General features: G+C 44.4%; 1 protein-coding gene across 1 annotated transcript in view; it reads left to right on the forward strand.

Moving 5' to 3' along the window:
* Positions 1–21,064, forward strand: part of COG2 (component of oligomeric golgi complex 2) — a 358,467-nt gene that overhangs the window by 214,909 nt on the left and 122,494 nt on the right. The window contains exons 10-12 of the mRNA XM_078648793.1: positions 6,704–6,843; positions 8,292–8,353; positions 16,571–16,722. Of these exons, the coding sequence (XP_078504919.1) occupies positions 6,704–6,843; positions 8,292–8,353; positions 16,571–16,722 (354 nt within the window). The remainder of the gene's footprint in view (positions 1–6,703; positions 6,844–8,291; positions 8,354–16,570; positions 16,723–21,064) is intronic.

The raw sequence follows: 21,064 nt of genomic DNA on the forward strand, positions 1-21,064 counted from the left end.
GTCGTATCTTCTCCGGGCTGGGCGCCGCTTGTCCCAGGCCTGTCCCTCGTTTGGCCCCTCTCCGTCTCCTCCTCCTCCTCCTCCTGAAGCGTTGTTCCTGCCATCTGCCGCCCTCTTGGTTCGTCGGCCTTGTCCCCGACCACTGCCCGGTTTCCTCCAACCAGTCCCAGACGTCCGCTGGGGTGTCGAAGAAGCGAGTGCTCTCTTTTGCCACTACACGCAGCCGCGAGGGGAAGAGCAGTGAGTAGGGCAGGTCCAGATCTCTGAGTTGTTTCTTCACAGCCAAGTACGAGCCCCGTCTCTTTTGAGTCGCCGCAGTATAGTCCGGGAAAAGCATTACTCGACTATTGCCCACTTGCAGGTCGTTCAGCTTCCGGGTTTCCCAGAGCACCGTGTCCCGGTCTCTATATTTGAGGAGTTTGAAGAGGAACGGGCGGGGTCTGTCTCCCACCCTCCGGGCCTGCGCAGGCACTCTGTGTGCCCGTTCCACCACGAATTGCGGGGAAAGTACTCCCTGCCGCAGGATTTCCCTGAGCCACGTCTCAGTGTATCGTTCTGGCGTTGTCCCCTCTTCTCCTTCCGGCAGGCCTACTACCTGGACGTTGTTACGCCGAGAGCGCCCTTCAGCATCCTTGGCACGATCCTCCAGCTCATGGACCCTGTCTATCAGGTCCTGGAGGGCCGCTGCGTGGCTGCGCACCACAGGTTTGATTTCCTGGACTATTTGGCGCTGCTCTGTGACGGTCTCCGCCAGTTTTCTGTGGTCGGCGTGCAGCAGTGTGAAATCTGACGTCACTTTGTCAATCCGCCCCTCCAGCGACGTCTTAGTTTGCTCTAGAGTCGCCCCTATGCGTTCCACTACCGCTAGAACTGTGTCCATTTTCGCCGCTAATGCAGCTGTGGGGTCTACGGTTGCCCGCCGCTGGTCCTGCGTCTCATCCTGTCCACTCGCCTCCTGCTGCCGCAGCAGCGCTTTGTCCTTCAGTCTACCCATAGCAATTTGCTGTGCCGTGGGCTTCTGCACTCCCGGCTGCGCAGTGGTCGCTGTGCGATCTCTGGGTAGCGGGGTCTCGTCAGTCTGTCTCCCGCCGGGCGTTCAGCGGTGGTCCACTGCTTTAGAGTTCCTTTACTTGCGGCCTCTGTCTCTCGCCACTGGGCGCCACTCGCCAGCCGTCAGCGGTCGGTTCCCAAGGAATCTCCGTCAGTACCAGCAGGGGCGTTGTCCAAGCTCTTTCAGTGAGCAGTGCCAGGAGGGAACGCCTACGGACTATTGTGTGGTCCGCTCCAGCTCAGGCGATGGCCGGAGCGCGGGCCGTCTCCCAGGGGGCAGGTCCATGCGCCGGCAGCCGTGCCCCGTGCGTCGAGAGTCCCGACTCGCGGGCGGCCGCGGTGCTACCGTCAGGAGCTATGTACAAGCCCTCTCGCGTCTAGGTAGCTCCAGGTGCGCCCAGGGCCAGTCAAGCTCCTTCACCACTGCAGTCCGCCCCCGGCCTCTACTTCAAGCCGTGTGCCAGATGCTGCCCAGCGTGGAAAGGTGGGGGCCTCTCTTCGGGGTCGCCCTCACAGGCACTGAAAATGCTTTCGAGAGGTCGCCAGGCAATCGTTCCTCAGTCGTGAGCGCCCTGTCTATGCTCTCCTCAGGGCCCTGGCAGTCCACTACGTCCCCCAGAGGTCGCAGCGAGGGCTGCGGGGGATCTCCTCCGCCGTTCCCAGCCTTCTTTCCCACACCGGCCCGCACACCGGGTCAGGGCGCCGCCTCCGTGCCCCTCCTCCTGGACTCCACTGCTCACCTCTAAGGCCTCACTGCGTTAGCCCCACAGTCCTGGACACCTCACGGTGGGTCCGACGGCTTCGTGCTCTCCTACTCCCTGCTCTCCCCGCTCACCGCGGGGGCTACCTGCACCCTCCGGCCGTCGGGCGCTGCTGGGCGTCACCTCCTCCCACAAACGGCGGCGGATCGGGTGTCTGACCCCCCGGTCGCCGCCTCCAGGGTCCGTCAGCAGTCAGGAGCGCTCTCTCGCTCCGCAGCGGAGGTAGGCGCCGGCAGTCACAAAATGGCGGCTCAGTGACCAGTCCCCTCTCGGGCGCTCAGAGGCACCCACCACAGGCCAGTCAGCACCCCGGCAGGCGGTCCAGTGCTGCCGCTGCACTCCCCGAGTGTTCTCCCTAATTCACCGCCGCAGACGGGGGCTCCTCCACACCAGCAGCAGCAGGCCTGGGCAGGCTTTGTGCTCCCTGCAGCAGTCAGTCAGCAGCGCCCCCCGGCAGCGGGCTCTCGGCGCCCTGTTCTTCCGTCCAGTCTCTGGACACCGCACGGCGGGGTCGGGCGGCTCCGTGCCCCCTCTCCTCCGGCTTTCCCAGCTCACCTCGGGGTCTTCCCGCTGCCTCCAGCCGTCGGGCGTCGCAGGGTGTCGCCTCGTCTTACAACCGGCAGCAGATCGGTTGCCTGACTTTCTACTGCAGGACTCGCCAACCGTCAGGAGCGCACAGAGTCGGTCGCAGTTGGCCTCAAGATGGCGGCTCGCCGTCCAGTCCACTCGCGGGCACCGCAAGACACCTTCCGTGGGCTGGTCAGTGCCCCAGCAGGTGATCCGGGGCTGCCGCCGCGCTCCCCAGGCGTACTCCACAATTCTCCGCCGCAGGCAGGATTCCTCCGCACCAGCAACTGCAGGTCCCCTCCGCTACGGGACTCGGTCGGGCTTCGCGCCCTTTACAGCGGCCCGTCAGCAGCTCCTCCACGGCAGCAGGCTCTCGGCGCCCCAGCCCTTCTGTCCGCTACAAGCTGCACCGGCGGCGTTCCCAGACAGTCGCGCAGCTCCTCCGCTCCACGTTGGCGGGTGCCCACCACACTATAAGGGAAAGTTTAGGATAAATTCGGGGCCTCGCTAGCGGAGCTCTAGCAAGTTGCGCCCGCCATGTTGCCCGGCTGGCCACGCCCCCATTACACACGCACACCCATGTCTAGAAGTGGCACTTCCACACTAGACCCATTCACACCGCACACAGCATTGCGCAGCATTCAATCTCACGAGTTCGCACATACCAAACTCGACCCTGCACTCCCCACACATCAGGAACTACCATGGTCATACATATTCCCCATCAGGTCACTCACCACACACACAGAGAGCGCACGCACTTTACACTGTACCACAGTGAAAAAGTGCGCAGAGGCCTAAAATCACCAACACCAGGTTACCAACACAGGCTAGGCAAAAGCAAAAAGTTTCGGGGTGAACCTGCCAAAAGGGTCAGGTCTAACACACTTTACACAAATGTGAACTACAGTTCCTCACATGGAAAACAGCTTTCCTAGTTGCCATTACCTCTCTTAGAAGAGTAAGTGAGATTAAAGCTTTCACTATACAGGAACCATTTTTACAATTACATTGCAACAAAGTGGTCCTCAGAAGAAATCCAAAATTCCTTCCTAAAGTCATCACTCCATTTCATCTTAATCAATCAGTGGAGTTGCCAGTGTTTTTTCAAAACCCAGACTCTGTAGCAGAAAGAGCTCTACACACCCTAGACGTGAAAAGAGCCCTTCTTTATTACATTGACAGAACTTAATCATTTCGCAAGACAAAACACTTGTTTGTAGCTTTCTCTCCACCACATAAAGGCAATCCCATCTCTAAAGCTGGTATTGCAAGGTGGATTGTAAAATGTATCCAAATATGCTATCAAAAAGCAAAACGCACATTATCAATTCCTCCTAGAGCGCACTACACACGCAAGCTAGGAGCCACTATGGCTTTCTTAGGGAACATTCCCCTAGAAGACATCTGTAAGGCAGCAGCATGGTCTACAACACACACCTTCACTAAACACTATTGATGTTGATGTGCAAGCCAAGCAGCAAACTGCTGTAGGCCAAGCTGTCCTCAAAACTCTCTTTCAAACTACTGCAACAGATACAGGTGACCACCGCTAGGGGAGATATTGCTGTATAGTCTATGCTAAGTGTGAGATCTGCAGCTCATATGCCTCGAATGGAAAATGCTACTTACTAGTATGCATCTGTTCTTGGCATGAAGAGCTGCGGATTCTCACACGCCCACACGCCTTCTCGGGACCTGTATCTGTTCCAGTTCTATCTTATTTAGATATACACACGGACATCTTTTTTCTTTCTACTAACTCAATCATTTCCCATCATGGCGAAAAACAATCTAAGGATGGAGTCGATGCCCATGCGCACTATCGTCCAAGGGACTACAAACACTTCTTCCAAGACAACAACATGCAATCATCCGAGCCCAACCCCAGATGGCGATCTATTGCTAAGTGTGAGAATCTGCAGCTCTACATGCCAAAAACAGATGCATACTGGTAAATAGCATTTTCCTTTCTTTGGGCCCTGAGATTGATAAGTTGGTACATTGTTCATAGTTAGAATGACATATCCTATAAATGCAATAATTGTTGGCCAAAATGTATGCAGTGCTGATTACTTGGAATAACCCAGGGATTAGCCCTATGTTATTGAATATTGAAATGTGTCATAAGACTGATCTGATCAATGTATAGTGACCCCAACAGTAAGTAGCCTATGGGCTACTACCCTTCACTCCTTTTAACACCCCTAAATTGAGTATTTACGTGGCCCTGTGACAGAAGGAAATCAAATTTGACTACTGGAAACCAAGGGAGAAAGGAGGAGAACCGAAGAGAGCAAAAACGGAATACCTGCACCCAAGATTGCCGCAAAACCCTACCAGGCTACTTACACTTCCATCATCGCTGGGGCGACTCACCAACCAGGCTACTTACACTTCCATCATCGCTGGGGCGACTCACCAAAAGTTGGAGATCCTCCCTAAAACGTTTGGAGGACGCCTAGCACCTCAACAACCTGAAAACATCTCTTTGAGCACCGCAACCCGAAGCCTTAAAGCACCCCTGCACCCGAGCCCCACTGCACCTGTCCGTGAGAGGTGACAGTGCCAACGGGGTTCTGAGACCCACAAAAGCTGAGCTTACCCTTGGGTTTGGCCAGACTGGTCCCCCAGTTGCCACCTGCAGCCTCTGTCTGCCGGAAACTGAGAACAGTGAGCTTAATCCTGCCGGACAAAGCCCCACTGCACACGAGCCCCCCAGCCCAAGTTCGAATGGACCAACGGTGTCCCTGCATGCTTAAGACCCTCAAGACCTGAGCCCCATTTGGGTTCAGCCGGACTGCCCCCCGCCCCCGCCCCAATCCTTGCTTGCAGCCTCTTTTTAACATTTACTTCAAGGGTCAACCGCCACCAAAAGCACCTCTGTTCCTGGACGGCCAAGAAGCGACCGAGGTCACCTATTGGTGCTGCCTTGGACCTTGCACCATATTTACCTTAAGTCCAGAAGAACGTTTCTGTAAGACGTTGACAAGTGACCATACATAGTATATGTTTCTTTCATATAGGATAACATTACCTCTTATTTCTTCATAATTAAAAACTGATTAACTCGATAAGTACTTACCCGATTACAATGATATTGGTATACAAAATGTGTTATTTTATAAATTGGTGTCAGATTTCTTTATTGAGTGTGTGTCTCATTTACTAACTGTGTGTGCAATAAATGCTTAATGCTATCCTCTGATAAACTCAAACTGCTCACCCACACTACCGATGAGAGCATTTCAGATTATTATTTAACCCCTGTAAATCAATAAGGGTTGCCTGGATTCTCTGTAGTGTACCTCATTTTGGTGCCCTATATTGGGATCCAGCTTCCTACAATAAGGTTCCATGCTAGATTCTGTTTCTGATGCTTCATACTGTGAAGTAGTACAAAAGGGGGTGGTGATGGACGGAGCATCTGAACCAATCATACACTCACACCCAGTCAAAAGATCTGGGTTTGATCCATCACCGTTCTTTAGCCCACTCTACCACCCCAGTTCAGACATGGCTATATGCAAATCAGTCTGACCCTGTGCCTCATGGGAACAGTCCAGCCCGAACTGCCAAGCCATGCCTTCCCTGGACCGGAAACAAGCTTCCGAGGACCAGTTTCTGGCATTCCAGCCGTCTTCAGCCCGGCTTGCTTGAATCCAGTGGCAAAGTGAGCAAGGGACTCACGTCTGAGCATACCCTGCCACACTTATGGCGGCCAAAGCGGTACAAAAGGGGGTGGTGATGGACGGAGCATCTGAACCAATCATACACTCACACCCAGTCAAAAGATCTGGGTTTGATCCATCACCGTTCTTTAGCCCACTCTGCCACCCCAGTTCAGACTCATTTTGGTGCCCTATATTGGGATCCAGCTTCCTACAATAAGGTTCCATGCTAGATTCCGTTTCTGATGCTTCATACTGTGAAGTAGGACAGTGATTCAAATACATACGAAATAAAGCAGAGGCTGGAAACTGCAGTACATGATCAATGTTTCCCAGTTGTACACCTATAACTCTAACAACTTGGTTGTAGCTGTAATAAGCTAGTGCCTGAATGACAGTCATGTAGCACATATGTCTCCCCTACAAAATAAGTAAAAATGCACTAAAACATCCAATCTGTATTGAACAATAATGTTGTGAGCTTCTATAAAGTAAATATGAGAAGCGTTGAGAGGAACTCTCTATACAAAAAAAGTAGCTCAGGGAGCGTCAACACTTTGGGATAATACATTGTGATTACAGGTGGTAGTTTTGCAAAAGCTTATTTCAGCAGGGGTTTGTAATGGATTTCACAGGCTGTCCTCTCTTCCACAGAAGTACACCATAAGCATGGACTTTGTACGGAAATTTGAACTACAGTGTGGGTCACAGGCCAGTGTGAAAAGGCTGAGGTTACATCCTACCTACCACAGTTTTAATAACAAATGGAATTTGCCTGTTTATTTCCAGATAAGGTCAGTCTTTGAACAACTTTTTTTCTTGCCTTTTTCTCTTTTTACAATGCTGGGGGTCAAAGTCTCATTGTTGTCACAGCTGATTCTGTTTGAAGTGAAGCATTCCATTGATTGCAAACATTGTGGTCCACAGCTTCTAACTTGAGCAGACTCAGAAAACAGATTTATTTTCTATGATCATGTTTTAAGATTATTTTCCTTTCTGTTACTGCACCTTTTGTTGCTCGGTGTTATATTGTGGATTGTAAAATAAACCCGTTTGTTCCTCATTAAGGGCCCAAATAACAAAACAAAAGGTCTTAAACTGCATTATTTTCTTCTTCATTAAATGGAATGCATTCATTAGGGTTATAATGACTTCTCTACGTCAGTGTCTTAAAGTTTTCTTATAAGTGCATGCTCAGTCTAGTTCTTGAGTGGGTATGTTCAACGTGATGGTCACTTTTCTTGCTGTATCATACTGTTAATATCACATTTTATTACGGATATCCCTATTAAAAGTGTTTTCTCTCTATCTTATTTGTGTCTTTTTATAAGTATTATGCTTTTCTTGAGATTCTGTCCATTTTGGGAACTGTTTTCAAACTTTGGAACTGAGAATTATATGAAATTAGGAATGAATGTGCAGTATTTACATTCTCATACTGCAACAAAGGTACCAAAGAAAGATTGTGCTTCTTTTTATTTTACTCCAACAAGAAACTGCAGCCTATTAGCTTGCACTTCTGCATTTTGTATGTATTCTACATCACTGTTTTATTTTTCGCTAAATGAGTTAGCTACAGATCGACTGCATTATCAACAGGTTAGTTACAGCTTGACTGAACTATACTTGTTTTCTAAAAGAAATGCTGTACTTAAAGTAATTCTGATGACATTGGCCAATTACATAGTGCTCCACACAAACTGGGTGGTCTCATATTACTTCCCAACACTCTTTACTTTATCGGCCATGTGAAGATAAAGGGCTGAGTCTACCAAGTTTGGCAATCATAGCTTACATGTTAATCTAAGCTCTTGAAATAATTGGTTTCAAATGTGCTGTATCTTACTAATACTTGCAGGCTGTTTTGCAGGGACTATATGATCACAAAACGTAATGTTCTTTTTAGAAATATATTTTGTAACCTATTTAAAGTATAATTTAATATTAAACAACATTTTCAAAAGATGCAATTCAAACATTAGATCCTGTAATAGCTAACAGGAAAGAGCAAGCCTTTCTTAACATTTAAAATGCTTTAAATGCTATGAATAGGGAAGTACAGCTCTCTGTGCCAAGATAAAGTAGACTCCTCCTGTCTTCATGCTTTTTATTCCTAATATTTTTTAAAAAGCTTTAAAAAGCTTAGACTAGCACTTGTTTCTTGTTGAAAGTTGTTCTATATTGTGTTACACAGATGCTTCTACACTTTAAACAGCATTTAGCCAAGTGCTCTTCTTAACAGGTTCAAAGAAATAGCAGGAAGCTTAGAAGCAACATTGTTGGATACTCTTGAAGAAGCACCAGGTAATAGTGGTTTTGTTTCTGTTACAACATATATGTTTGATTTGGGAACTGATTAGCTACCTAGCTGCTCCGTGTTGCTTGTTCATTGATCAGTGTGTCTGAGAATTGTGTTTCCTCTGTTCCTGTGGAGGTGTGATATTTCCCTCTTAACTAGTCTATGTTGTCACGGTTTTTTTCTCCAGAAATTGGGGGGGGGGTGGGGGGTCGGCGATCTGTTTTTCACACTTTTATTGTGAAATGTTTACCCTGCTACAGATGATACATTTCACCATTACACGGTGTTTCCAGTGGATTTGGGCCTTTAAAAAATATTGTGATTTTAATTTCTGCATTAAGGATCTAGGTTCAGGTACATATGATTGTTCATTTCATATAGGTAAAATGCCCCTGTCAATGTGTGGCCACTTTTGTTTTGACCAAAGTTTAGAATTCTTTATTGGGATATGTGTCATGGTGAAGGCCAAACTGAGAATGTGTGTGGTTTGCTCACAATTAAAGATTGCCACCTTGCTTTATTACACGCAGGAGCTGCTGTAACTTCCTTTTGGCTCCCATCAACCAGACAGTTATAATTATGGGGACCTTCTTTTATGCGTATTAAAGGGCCTATACATTTCAGAGCAGCAGATTACATTTCTACAGTTAGCCCAGTATTTAAAATGTAATTCTGCTTTCCACTGCTCTTGCTCCTGAAGCCATTTATGCTAACAAAGTTTGTTAACTGGACGAAATCTGAATTTGAAAATAAGGGTGAATCATAAGAAATGGTGAATCGTAAGGAAAAATAGAGCCATCCGACCGGAGGGTTAGCAAAAGTGGAAGCCCGCTCTTTTTCAGCATAAAGAAAAACACAGTTTTGTTTTAACATGTCAGTTATCAAGTTCACACATTCATGTTATTGGAAAAACCTAACCTATACAATTTGTCTGCATAATTCTACCAGGCCAGCGTTCTTTAGATCGGGTTTTCATTAGGACCACATAGATAGATGCTGCAGTTGTAAAGAGGACACACTCACGCAGGATGATAATCATGAAGATGTAATTGAAGGGCAAGTCCTCAAAATTGGAACCAAGTTACAGATTTTTAGAGTCCACTTCCTGCCAAACTCAGTTTGATAGCTGTTAGATAAAAAACATCCTATTGCAAGCCCCCAATAAAAGTCTCACCTTTAATGGAGCACACATTGCGATCTGTTGTGACTGTTGGGGTAAAAAAACATTCTTCACAGTGGTGGCTTTCATAACTGCGATATCTGTAGGTTGTTTGGTTTTAGAAAGAAGATGTTCATCAGTGTACTGGGATTCTTTAAATCAATTTTCAATTTTCACAGACAAACTGGCAAATCATTCCACGGACAAAGCAGACACGTTAGTCTCGTACTTACAACAGAAACAAAGCACCAGCACTAACCCTTGTACAAAACAACTAGCCAAGAATGCTCTAATCAAGCCTCTCCGTTCCTACCAACACATCTCACACGATGAATTTATTGACCCGGTCAAAGCAAGCAGGCCTGCCGGCAGCCCTTCTGACCCCTGTCCGCCGCAAACTTTCAAGACAATTCTTTTAACAACCTCTGCTGCCATTCCAGTAAGAAGAATCATCAACGATTCCTTAACTACTGGAATATTTCCAGAAGAACTCAAAAAGTCATACATATGCCCTTTACTGAAGAAAATAAACTTGGACCCGCTGGACCCTGACAACTACAGACCCATTACAAATGGACCTTTCCTGGACAAACTGATAGAAAGAGCAGCGTTCGCCCAGATGTCGCAATTCATTGAAGAGAATGACATACTTTCAGATTTTCAAACAGTATTCCGTCCGGGAAGAGGCACTGAATCTGCCCTCCTTGCCATCTGGGATGACCTAAAGAATTCAGTTGACCGCAACGGGGTTGCTGCGCTACTCCTCTTGGACCTCTCAGCTGCCTTTGACACGGTTGACCATGACACTCTGAAACAAAGACTTTATAAGGCCGGCATAGAGGGAACTGCTCTAGACTGGACCACGTCCTACCTTCGAAACAGAACTAATGTCATCCACACCCCACCTTTCTCGTCCAAACCGTACTCCACAAAAGCAGGGGTCCCTCAAAGTTCTATCATCTCGCCCATGCTTTTCAACATCTACATGAAGCCTTTACCAGTACTGATCAATAAATTTCACTTCATGTGCTACAGCTATGCAGATGACACGCAAATACTCCTTCAACTGGAATGCCCCAAAGACATTGGAAAATCACCAATTTTCAGCTGTCTCAGAGCCGTGGATCAGTGGATGACTTGGAGCCATCTCAAATTGAATGCTTCAAAAACTGAAATACTCACGTGTGGCGATTGGAAAAATTACAACCCGCTTGCCGCATGGCCTGATGAACTGGGATCACTGCCTGAAGTATCGAAGGAAGTAAGAAACCTCGGAATGGCCATGGACTCCAAGCTGTCGATGAATGTCCAAGTGGATAAACTAGCAAGATCAAGCTTTGCTACTATAAATACGCTGCGACAAATTTTCCCTCATTTGGGATTTCCACACAAGGTCCAAGCTACCATCTCCCTTGTTCTATCCAAACTCGATTACGCCAATAGCCTCTACCACGGATCACCTTTAACGACCATGAAAAGACTAAAACGGATTCAGAACTCGGCTGCCAGACTACTCTTGCATATCAAACCACAAGACCACATCTCCCCTGCCTTGAAAGCCCTGCATTGGTTACCGGTTGCCAGAAGATCCACGTTCAAGCTGCTTTGTATTACCCACAAAGCAATACATGGAATAGGACCACTCTTCATCAGGAATAAAATCATCAAACACATTCAACAAAGGAACCTCCGCTCTAAAGGAGCATCTCGCCTCAAAATCCCACCATACAAGAAAAAAACCATGGGTGGCACATCCTTCTCTGTTCAAGCAGCCAAACTATGGAACTCTTTACCCCCAACATAAGATCTACGACAACCACCTTATCTTCAGAAAACTACTCAAGATCTGGCTCTTCCCCACATAAGCACCATACGGAAAAAGAAAATTACAGCATATCCCTCTGTTTATAAGCATTTGTTTTCATTATAGATATGTACCTATCGTTGAGTATTACTTTACAAAACATGTAAAATAATTATGTTGTTAAGAGAAAATAAAAAAAATAATAATAATAATATTCATCAATAAATAAAAATCATCTTTGGTCTACATGTACATACTTCCATTGTGCATCTATGTACCTTCCATGTACTGTGTGTCTGTTACTTTTCTCCTGAAAAAGCATATCCAATGCACTACCCTATTTCTCATCCTGTGCCTCTATCAATATATTTAATCTAAATATACTTACTTCCTTTATGTATCTATAGACTTTCAATGTACTTATGGATCTATATATTTATCACTTTCTTCTAATTTAGCATTTCCAATGCACTAGCCTATTTCTCAGCCTATACTTCGCTCTATATATCTTCTAGCCCAACCTTCTGACTCATCTCAAACTTCTTTCTACTACTCCTAATGCACTACCCTATCTCTCATCCTATACATCTATCAATATATCCTCTACATCCACTCTCTCATTTATCCCAAACCCCATACCACTACTATGATCGCCAAAATAATCCTTTCTAGACTCTCTCCTGCTTTACCCCTCCTTGCATCATCTGGCACCTCTTTTTACTACACCGATCCCCTAAAACAAACCTTTCTAAACTCTCCCCTCTGACTCCTTCCCTCCAAAACTCCTTTTTACTCATCCAAAAGCCTCTTCCTACTGCTAAGACCTTAAAAAAAAATCCTTCACGCTTTTATCCCTCCACTATCCTTTTCAATTAAAATTAACAGACTAACATGTTCACTTCTCAAATTCCATATTCCATATTCAACTATACTAATATACTGCCCAAATACCTGAATACCAGATCTACTACTCAAATTACTTCATATTTATACTATACTAATTTTCAACACTAATCCTTTATGGGTTCCGGAGTGGCATGCTACTCACCAGAAAAGCGCTTCAACACCCATCAGGGGTAACAAGTGCTATATGAATGCAAATCTTGCTTCCCCTTTTATCCATCCGCTATCCTTCTCACTCCAAGTAACAGACTAATATCCACCACTGAAATTACCTCATATTTCACCATATTATTTCACCACTAATCCTTTATAGGCTTCCTGAATAGCATGCGTCAGCAAGCGAGCGACAAATAAATACAAACCTTTGTCCTCCTCTATCCTTCTGCTATCATTCCAAATCCAAATAACTGACTAACCTATCCACAACTTAAAATGTACTAATTCAACACTAATCCTCTATGGGTCCCGGAGTAGCGTGCTACCCGCCGAAAAAGCTCTTTGACGCCTCGTATGGGGTAGTAAGCGCTATATAAATGCAATTACAATACAATACAATACAATGTCCAATCAATTCAATTCTTTCATTATTCGTCCTTCGAAGAAGGTCATAAAAGATACACCATATTAAAAACATCCTATAAAATCATACACGTCTCAACAATACAAAACTCATTTTCCATTTAAAAAGAGTACAACAGCAAGCAAATACTGTAATTTTTTCTTTGAACTAAAGTGACAATGCAAAGCGATTGGGTTCATAAATAGCAGCAGATATTATCTAATAGTGCAAAAGATAACCGCAGCCATAAATAGCAGCAAATAAATAACCAATAGTACATGAATAATAAAAATCAATCCTATAAAGGGGTTAGCACCAGGGGTGGACATTTTAGCAGCAATACAGATACAATCCATGCAGGAAAATGGTAAAGTGCATTGGAATTAAAACAGCATGCTTCTTCTCTTTGCTAAAATACACTTCAAAAAGCTCCCAACAGCAAAGCAAACATCATGGTTATTGAGTTGCTGCAGAAAATACAACGCCGCTTTGCACTTGGAAAATGTGTGTCTGCTCAAAAGAGGTATTAAAAATCTCCTGGTAAATGGAAGATAAAACTGACAAAAAAGACAAAATGTAAAGTAGTTTGATTTGAATGTTCATCACAAGGGCAGATAGCAGCGCTTAATTTGAGCAGGTTCTTTCAGGTGCGCAGCACTGGCACTTTTTTCACAGGGCCGGGGCTATGATTTGTGGTCCTGCAGGTTGTGGTCTCAATATTAATTGCCCAATTTAAAATAAAAAGAATCACATACCTATCATGGTGACGAGCTGGTATGTTTTCATAGGCAGGCATACATCTGTTCAGGCAGGCATGATTGTGTATCATCACTTTAGTGATGATGTTGTCACGCCTGTCATGAATCCAAGAAGTCATCATTAACAAATGGCTTGCATTCTATTCCCCAAGTCTGCTGCACCCTGCCACTGCCTGAGCCTAAGCTTCCCATTGGATAATTGTAGTGGGGGCCTGCAGCCCTGCATTGCTACTATCCTCAACTTGCTTGATGTGGCTGTGGCTTACCGCAACTTTTGTGCGCTATGGAGTCACCTGCAGTTTCCGTGCGCTGCCTCCAAGCATGCTAATTGTTGAGTGTGCTTGAGCCCAGTAGGTGCAACAGCCATACTCACATCTCACATGCATTGCGGCATTGCGGCTGGGGACAGGGCTTGTGCTGTGGCAGGCAGGGTCACAGCAAGCTGAGCAGTGGATGGCTCTGCCGTCGTCATAACTGAACCAAACTGATTACAGGCAGCACTAGCAGTGACATGACCTGCTGTGCTCAAGCAGCCTTCTGACCTGCAACAAACCCAGTCAGTCCGCACTGATTTAATATGTTAAAAAAAAGCATTTTCATTTGGTGTACATTTTGTTTTCGCACTCATCTGTCGGTGTAGGTAAAGAAGTAAATCGCATGACTTAGGGGACAAACAGCAGAGCATTGTTACAGGATAGACCCTATGCTGGTGTTGAAAGTTGGGCACACCGTAGGTAGAAGTGGGCTGTAGCCTCCTTGGCAGCATTCTCAGCCCCGGCACTTCATTTTTTACAAATTAAGCACTGGCAGATAGTAATAGATTCCGAAGAATACTGACCCAAGGGAAAGCATACCAACCACCGAAACGACCCCATCCTGAATCTAGTCAGCAGATTCCTTTTGTGCACATTATTTACATATAATAAATACGGGGCAATATAGGGAGGTACTTGTGCAAGGCAATAATCCCTGACAGTGGGTTTGGCTACTTCGGACAGTTCCGTAGACGATTCTTTATGTTTCCGAATGCCCACCAAAACCCTCTGTCGATCTCCTTTGCCAATTAGATCTGGGTACTCAAAGAGGTGTAACCAAGTTCGGTAAGGCCAGTTTTAATGTATTGGAGCCAGGGGATAAAAAGACCACGAGTACAGCTCAAACAGTCTCTAATAATTGCCCGATTAAAATCAGCCTCTTCATTTGTCCAGATAGAACACCAGGTAGCTAGAGGTGCGGCATTTATGGTATCTTGGACATACTCGAGACCTAGCTCCAAATGGAGGGGAAAATGCGACGAGGAAGGGGGCACTCCTAAAACTCTACGGCAAAATCTATTCTCCTCCAGCTGCATAGCAAAAACATCCTTGGAACCCCAGATCCCCATACCATATGTTAAAATCGGAATACATTTACGCTTATAAATCTCTCAAATTGGGGCTATGGGCTTTTTACCTATGGACTTAGCAAGTGAATAAGTAGTGCCAACTGCGCATGCAAATCTTATTATTCTATTATTTATGCAGCTATGCCATGTACAGCCTTCATCAAAATCCAGGCCTGAGTATGGAAAGGAACTAACCATTTCCAGCCTTTTACCCTCTATATTCAGGCTACAGGACTTGGTATTTTGGGGCCACAAATCATGACAAAAGTTTTCTTATAGTTTGGCTCCAGCCCCAAGTCCTTCATAAAGCTGGCATAGCTGGAAATTAGTTTTTTTGGCTGATTGCAGTCCTTGCCATAAGGACTGTGTCATCCGCATAAAGAAGTGCTGGCACAGCTTTTTTCTCAACTTGTGGCACGTCAGCCCCAACCATAACTAGAGTTTTCTCCAAATCGTTAGTATAAAGGAGAAATAGGATTGTGGCGAGAACACATCCTTGGCGCAATCAAAATAAACTAAGACCATAAACTTACTTTAAATATACAGAATCTGAGTTGAACTGGGGACCTAGAGCAAATAGACTCTCTCACTATACGCTAAGTCATTGAGCAAACCTGCCCTTTACATGAACTTGTGACAATTTACTTCCTGTACTTTGTTAGGGCTAGTTGATATAGTCCGACTTTGAATCAGCAGCCCACAGTAACAGTTCGAGGTGCTCTTTAGTATTCAAATACTCGCTGAATTATTCTGTGTTAAACTTATCCATTCAGTTAGTCGATTGGAGATTAAGTCCAGTTCCTCCTAATGTGGCATGAAAATAGTGCTTTGTCATTTGTTGTATTTGTCCATCTATGAAGAAGCGTGGCTCAGTGGTTAGAGGCGGCAGACCCGGAAGCTGAGATCGACCGTGGACCAGGGTTCGATTCCCCGCCTCGGCGGGTCTCGGGCTCAAAAAATTCCACTGACTCGACAACTCTCGCTCCGGTGCCTACTTGAATCACGGGGTCACACTCTGCAACTCTGGGCAATAGCTTGCTTAATCTCCACTACGGCCCCTCGCGGCGGGATGCCTGGCTTTCACCTTGTGGACACCCTACCGGGGTTTCTCACAGGGGAATACCAGGACGGGTTCCCTAAGCAAGCGCCAGGATGCCCTTTGGGTGACAGGTTTGCGCTATATAAGTACACCTACATTTACATATACATTTACATGATTTGGCGATACAGTTCAGCCTGTTGTTCTCAAACTGTTCATCTAAGGGCTAAATGGAGATTGTGTAAATGTATATAATGTATAAGGATGGACATCAGCAAGTGAAAAAAATATTATTGTAGACAGTTGTACAATGAGAAATTTAAGGTATGAATAGGAACAGAAAAGTGAGTAGTGGGAATGTATTCTGTAATATTAGAAAAAAAAACGGCGAGAATGAAAGCCTTCCAAAAATGTAAACAAATGTGAGTAGCCACAGAGATAGTGGAGAAGTTTGGTAAGCAGCCAATATTACTGTTTAGTGACATTTTAACTTCAAATAAATATAAAGTGATTTTATTGCTGCACATTTTAAATCTCTGACCCAAAAAAACTCTCCAAGGAACCTTAAGTATTAAACAAAAAAGAATTAACCATTTTTTATTTTATGCTTTTCTAGCTGAAAGCTCTTACTGCCTTAATTCTACACATGTTCTGTGGAACAATCTATTAAAATGTTGGTCAGATGAGATCTTTATACCCTTGCTGGCTCATCGTTTCTGGAAGCTTACTCTGCAGTGTTTAGAACGGTACTCTGTATTTATCAATGAGGTAAGATCATCAAATTACGTAAAAATCTGTCACAAATATAATTCTTGTAATATGTGAGAGTCACATGTTTAGTTTTTATAATGGTACCTTTTGTAGCCTTTTTAAATGGTATTGTGTGACTTGTTCCAGTGCCAATTTTACAACTCTTCTTCAGTTTAAGATTATGTTTCTAAAGCGGATAGTGAAACTGCATATGTAGCCAACCTGTTTTTGCATATTTTTACAGTATCCTGTTTTCTGTGTTTATTTTTTGTGAATTCCTGTGGGTATTTTCCAGTGTTTTCCGAGCTTCTGAAAATCAGTGGTTATAAATGTAGATACATTTGAACATTACAATCATTTAACAGAGACAGTGCTTTTCTTTTTAAGTTCAAAATCAAGTTTATTAAAGAAGAGCATGGTAATAATACAAATTAGTAACAATACTAATAGGGGAACAGTGGTGGAGAAATAATAAGAAGGGAGTAAGGGGGAGGGTAAATAGAAACTTACAATGATGGAGTAATAAAAAGAAGAGCAATGCAATTCAAAATAATCAATACAAAATACAAAATATAAAAGTGAATCATAATTGAGAAAGCACAAAAAATGAAGGGCACAATAAATAAGCAATGTAATAGAATGCAAATACGGCTATGCAGTAAAATAGAATGGTTGAATAGAAAGAAATGTGAAGGGTATCAAGGAGGTTTAGGGACTTCCTGCTGCTCAGGTCTAGGGCGAAAAGAACGGATTGTACATTTATCTAAATACAATGTAATAGGAAGCCATAAGTCAGCACGTTTAGTCGCCATCTGTGGAGGAAAAACAAAAGCAGTATCGAGTCTGTGGTTGTGACATACATTATACCACCAAGCTTTAAAAGTAATACTGGACGTAGACTTCCAATTGATCGTGATCTGTTGAAAGGCAACCGCTAATAATAAGTCAACAATTCGAACATTAAGGTCATTGCAGTCCCAACAAGGAGACAAGCTACCCAGGAAAACATGAGCATTTGAAAACGGAATATTAGTGGAAAAAATGACATTGATTTGTGCCCATACTTGTAACCAGAAGGCATGAACATTCTTGCAAAGGAACAACATGTGAAACAAGGTAGCATGTGGGGAAGTACATGACCAACAAGTATCGGGTGTGTTGGGGAAACGTTTGTGAAGGGTGGAAGGAGTGTGTAATAGACGGTTATAAATGAAGAATAGGGATTGCGTTAAGGAAGCAGCCCTGGAGGATTTACGAATCTTTAACCAGATCCTATCCCAAAGGGGAGTCGGCCAGGAGAGGGAAAGATCAGTCTCCCACTGCTCCTCAACTTTGCTTTTAAGTCTGGGAAGAGTGTGTGTATGGAGCTGTTTATAAAGAACAGAAGCTTTTGGAAGGGTGAGTAAAGTGGAATGAAGGTGAGCAATAGGGTCAGGAGTAGGTGTAGGAGGAGGAGTGGCAGGAAGTGTAACATACACGTCCATGACTGACGCCTTAAGGAGAAGATACTGGGGAAGACAAGAGAGGGGTAAGTGAAAGGCGAGACGAAGAGTGGAAAAGGGTAAGAAAGTGGATTGTGAAAACAATTGGGAAACCCAAAGCAGTCCTTTGGATCTCCAAGACTTCCATAGAATGGGTTTACCCCGGATCAGAAGGTACTTATTATGCCATATAGTGGAGGAGAGGAAGTCAGCAATACAAGTAGGGGCCGGAGGGTGAGAGGAAAGGAGGAGTTTAAGGGTAAACTTATGGATAGGGGTAAGAAGTGAGGCAGGCTTACGGGAAAAGGAGATGCATTCAGCAAAAGAGAAAGGTGAGAGAAAGAGGCGCTCTACCTTTGTCCATAAAGGGCAGGGAGAATCAGGGTCCTGTAACCAGAAGGAAGACTGACGTAGTAGAAAGGCCTTGTGATAAGCGGAGAAATTCGGAAAGTTGACCCCACCTTCGGAGGCAGGACGACTGAGTCTAGCTAAAGACATTCTAGGTTTGCTTTTATGCCAAAGAAAGGAAGATAAAACTGAATTTTTTTTTTTTTTATGAATTTAGCCGGAATGGGAACGGGAATATTGGATAAGGTGTAAAGAATAACAGGGGAGAGCATCATCTTGATTGTATCAAGGCGACCCCACCAGGACAGGTAAAGGGGATGCCACCTAGCTGTGAGATCAGATATTTTCTGGATGCACTTGGTTAAACAAAGGGAGACAGTATCACGGATTGAGGGGGTAATATGTAAACCTAGGTATTTAATATTGGAAGGACTCCAGGTGAAGTTTGAGGCAGTGAAATCATTCTTAAAAGTAAACTTTGTTAAAGGTAAAATTTCGCATTTATCGTTATTAAGTTTATAACCAGAGATTGAGGAATAATGTTGTACTTCCGCTAAAAAAGCAGGAATGGAAACAGTAGGATTCGAAATAAATAATAAAATGTCGTCCGCGTAAGCAGCTAGTTTTACGGAGAGGTCTGTAGTACGGAAACAGTAATATTAGGGTTTTGACGGAGTTTGGATAAAAAAGGTTCGAGGGCCAGGTTGAAAAGGAAGGGTGAAAGAGGACAACCTTGACGGACACCTCTACCGAGATCAAAATAAGGAGAAATTTGGCCGTTAGCGAAAACTGCAGCACGGGGATGAGAGTATAACAACGAGACTAGGGAAATAAATTTAGGACCGAACCCAAACCAATTAAGGGTGTGAAAAAGGTACGACCATTCGACCCTGTCGAATGCCTTTTCAGCATCTAAGGCTATGGCTGCAAGGGGAGATTGGAGATGAGAAGATTTTGTTAAGATGTTGAATAAGAGCCTTGTGTTATCTGTAATGTAACGGCCTTTAACAAAGCCTGATTGTTCATCTCCAAGCAGGTCAGGGAGCAAATGATCTAATCTCATTGCCAATAATTTAGCGAAAATTTTGTAATCTATATTAACTAGCGAAATAGGTCTGTAATTTTTACAATATTGGACATCTTTTCCAGGTTTGGGAATTAGACAGATATGGGCGTCTGAAAAAGTACCAGAAGAAGTGCCTAATTCAGTAAAAGAGTATATAAGGGAGTGAAGTTTTGGAATAAGAAGCTTCGAAAAGTGAAGATAAAACTCAACAGTGAACCCGTCAGGGCCAGGGGCTTTGTTCAGTTTTAAACGATGAAGGGCGGTAAGCAATTCTTTCTGTGAGGCATCAGATTCTAAGGAGGAAAGGTCAAGAGGGAAGGAAGGGGGGGTCTGAATGGTAGAGAAAAAGTGAGCAAGAGTCTGAGGAGAAGATGGTGTGTCTGAATTGTATAAGGACTCATAGAAATGTGAGAAAGTAGCAAGAATGTCAGCATCTTTATGTTGTAAATGGGCATTATCATCATAAATCGATTCAATATTGACTTTATTTTGTTTGATCTTTAATTAATTAGCAAGAATCTTCCCGGCTTTGTTCCTACCACCATAAAACTTGGCACTAGATTTAAGCAAGTACAGAGAAGCATCTTCAGTAGACTGTTCATTAAATTTAATTTTGGCAGCAACCAGAGATGTCAGACTATCTGAGGAATGAGAAGTGAAATAGGCGTGTTCCAATCTTTTAATGTCATGGAGAAGGGTTTTGGTAAATTGGCGGGCAGATTTACGTTTTTTAGCAACAAAATTAATAATAAAATCACGAGCAGCTGCTTTAAAGGTATCCCAAAGGGTATGTTTCGAAATGGGTGGGATATCATTAAAGAGGAAAAACTCATCAAAAAAGGCAGAAAAAGAAGCAGAAAAGTTGGGATCCAGAAGAAGGGCATTGTTGAAACGCCATCGTTTAGGACCATCAGTTTTGGGTAAAACTTCGAGACTGACCAGTACACGGGCATGGTCAGAAAGTAATATCGGGCCAATTTCTGCTGCCTGGAGAGTTTGAGTAAGTGCGTGGGAGACAAAAATATAATCAAGCCGTGATTGGGACCGATGGTGGGGGGAGTAAAAAGTGAATTCTTGTAAAGTTGGGTTACATAAACGCCAGGAGTCCACAAGCTTATGTTGCGAAATAGCTTGGGTGAACAATTTGTGCGATTTCGTAGGAATATAAGTGGCGTCAGATTTCCTGTCCAAAAAAGGATCAAAAGGGTGATTGCAATCTCCCGCAAGGATGAAGTTATCGTCCATGAATTGGGTGATGCGGGGAGAAAGATCAGCCCAAAAAAGGGGTTCACCGGCCGTAGGACCATAAACATTAGGGAGAGAGATTGGAACACCTCTAAGTGATAGTCTGACATGAATCCATCTGCCATTAGTATCCAATTCTTGAGATATAACCGTTAGAGGAAGTGACCTATGACATAAAATGGCAACACCATTACGTTTCCCATCACCCTGTGAGAAAAAG

This window comes from Lissotriton helveticus, chromosome 6, assembly GCF_964261635.1.
Source record: "Lissotriton helveticus chromosome 6, aLisHel1.1, whole genome shotgun sequence".
In the NCBI taxonomy this organism is placed as follows: domain Eukaryota; kingdom Metazoa; phylum Chordata; class Amphibia; order Caudata; family Salamandridae; genus Lissotriton; species Lissotriton helveticus.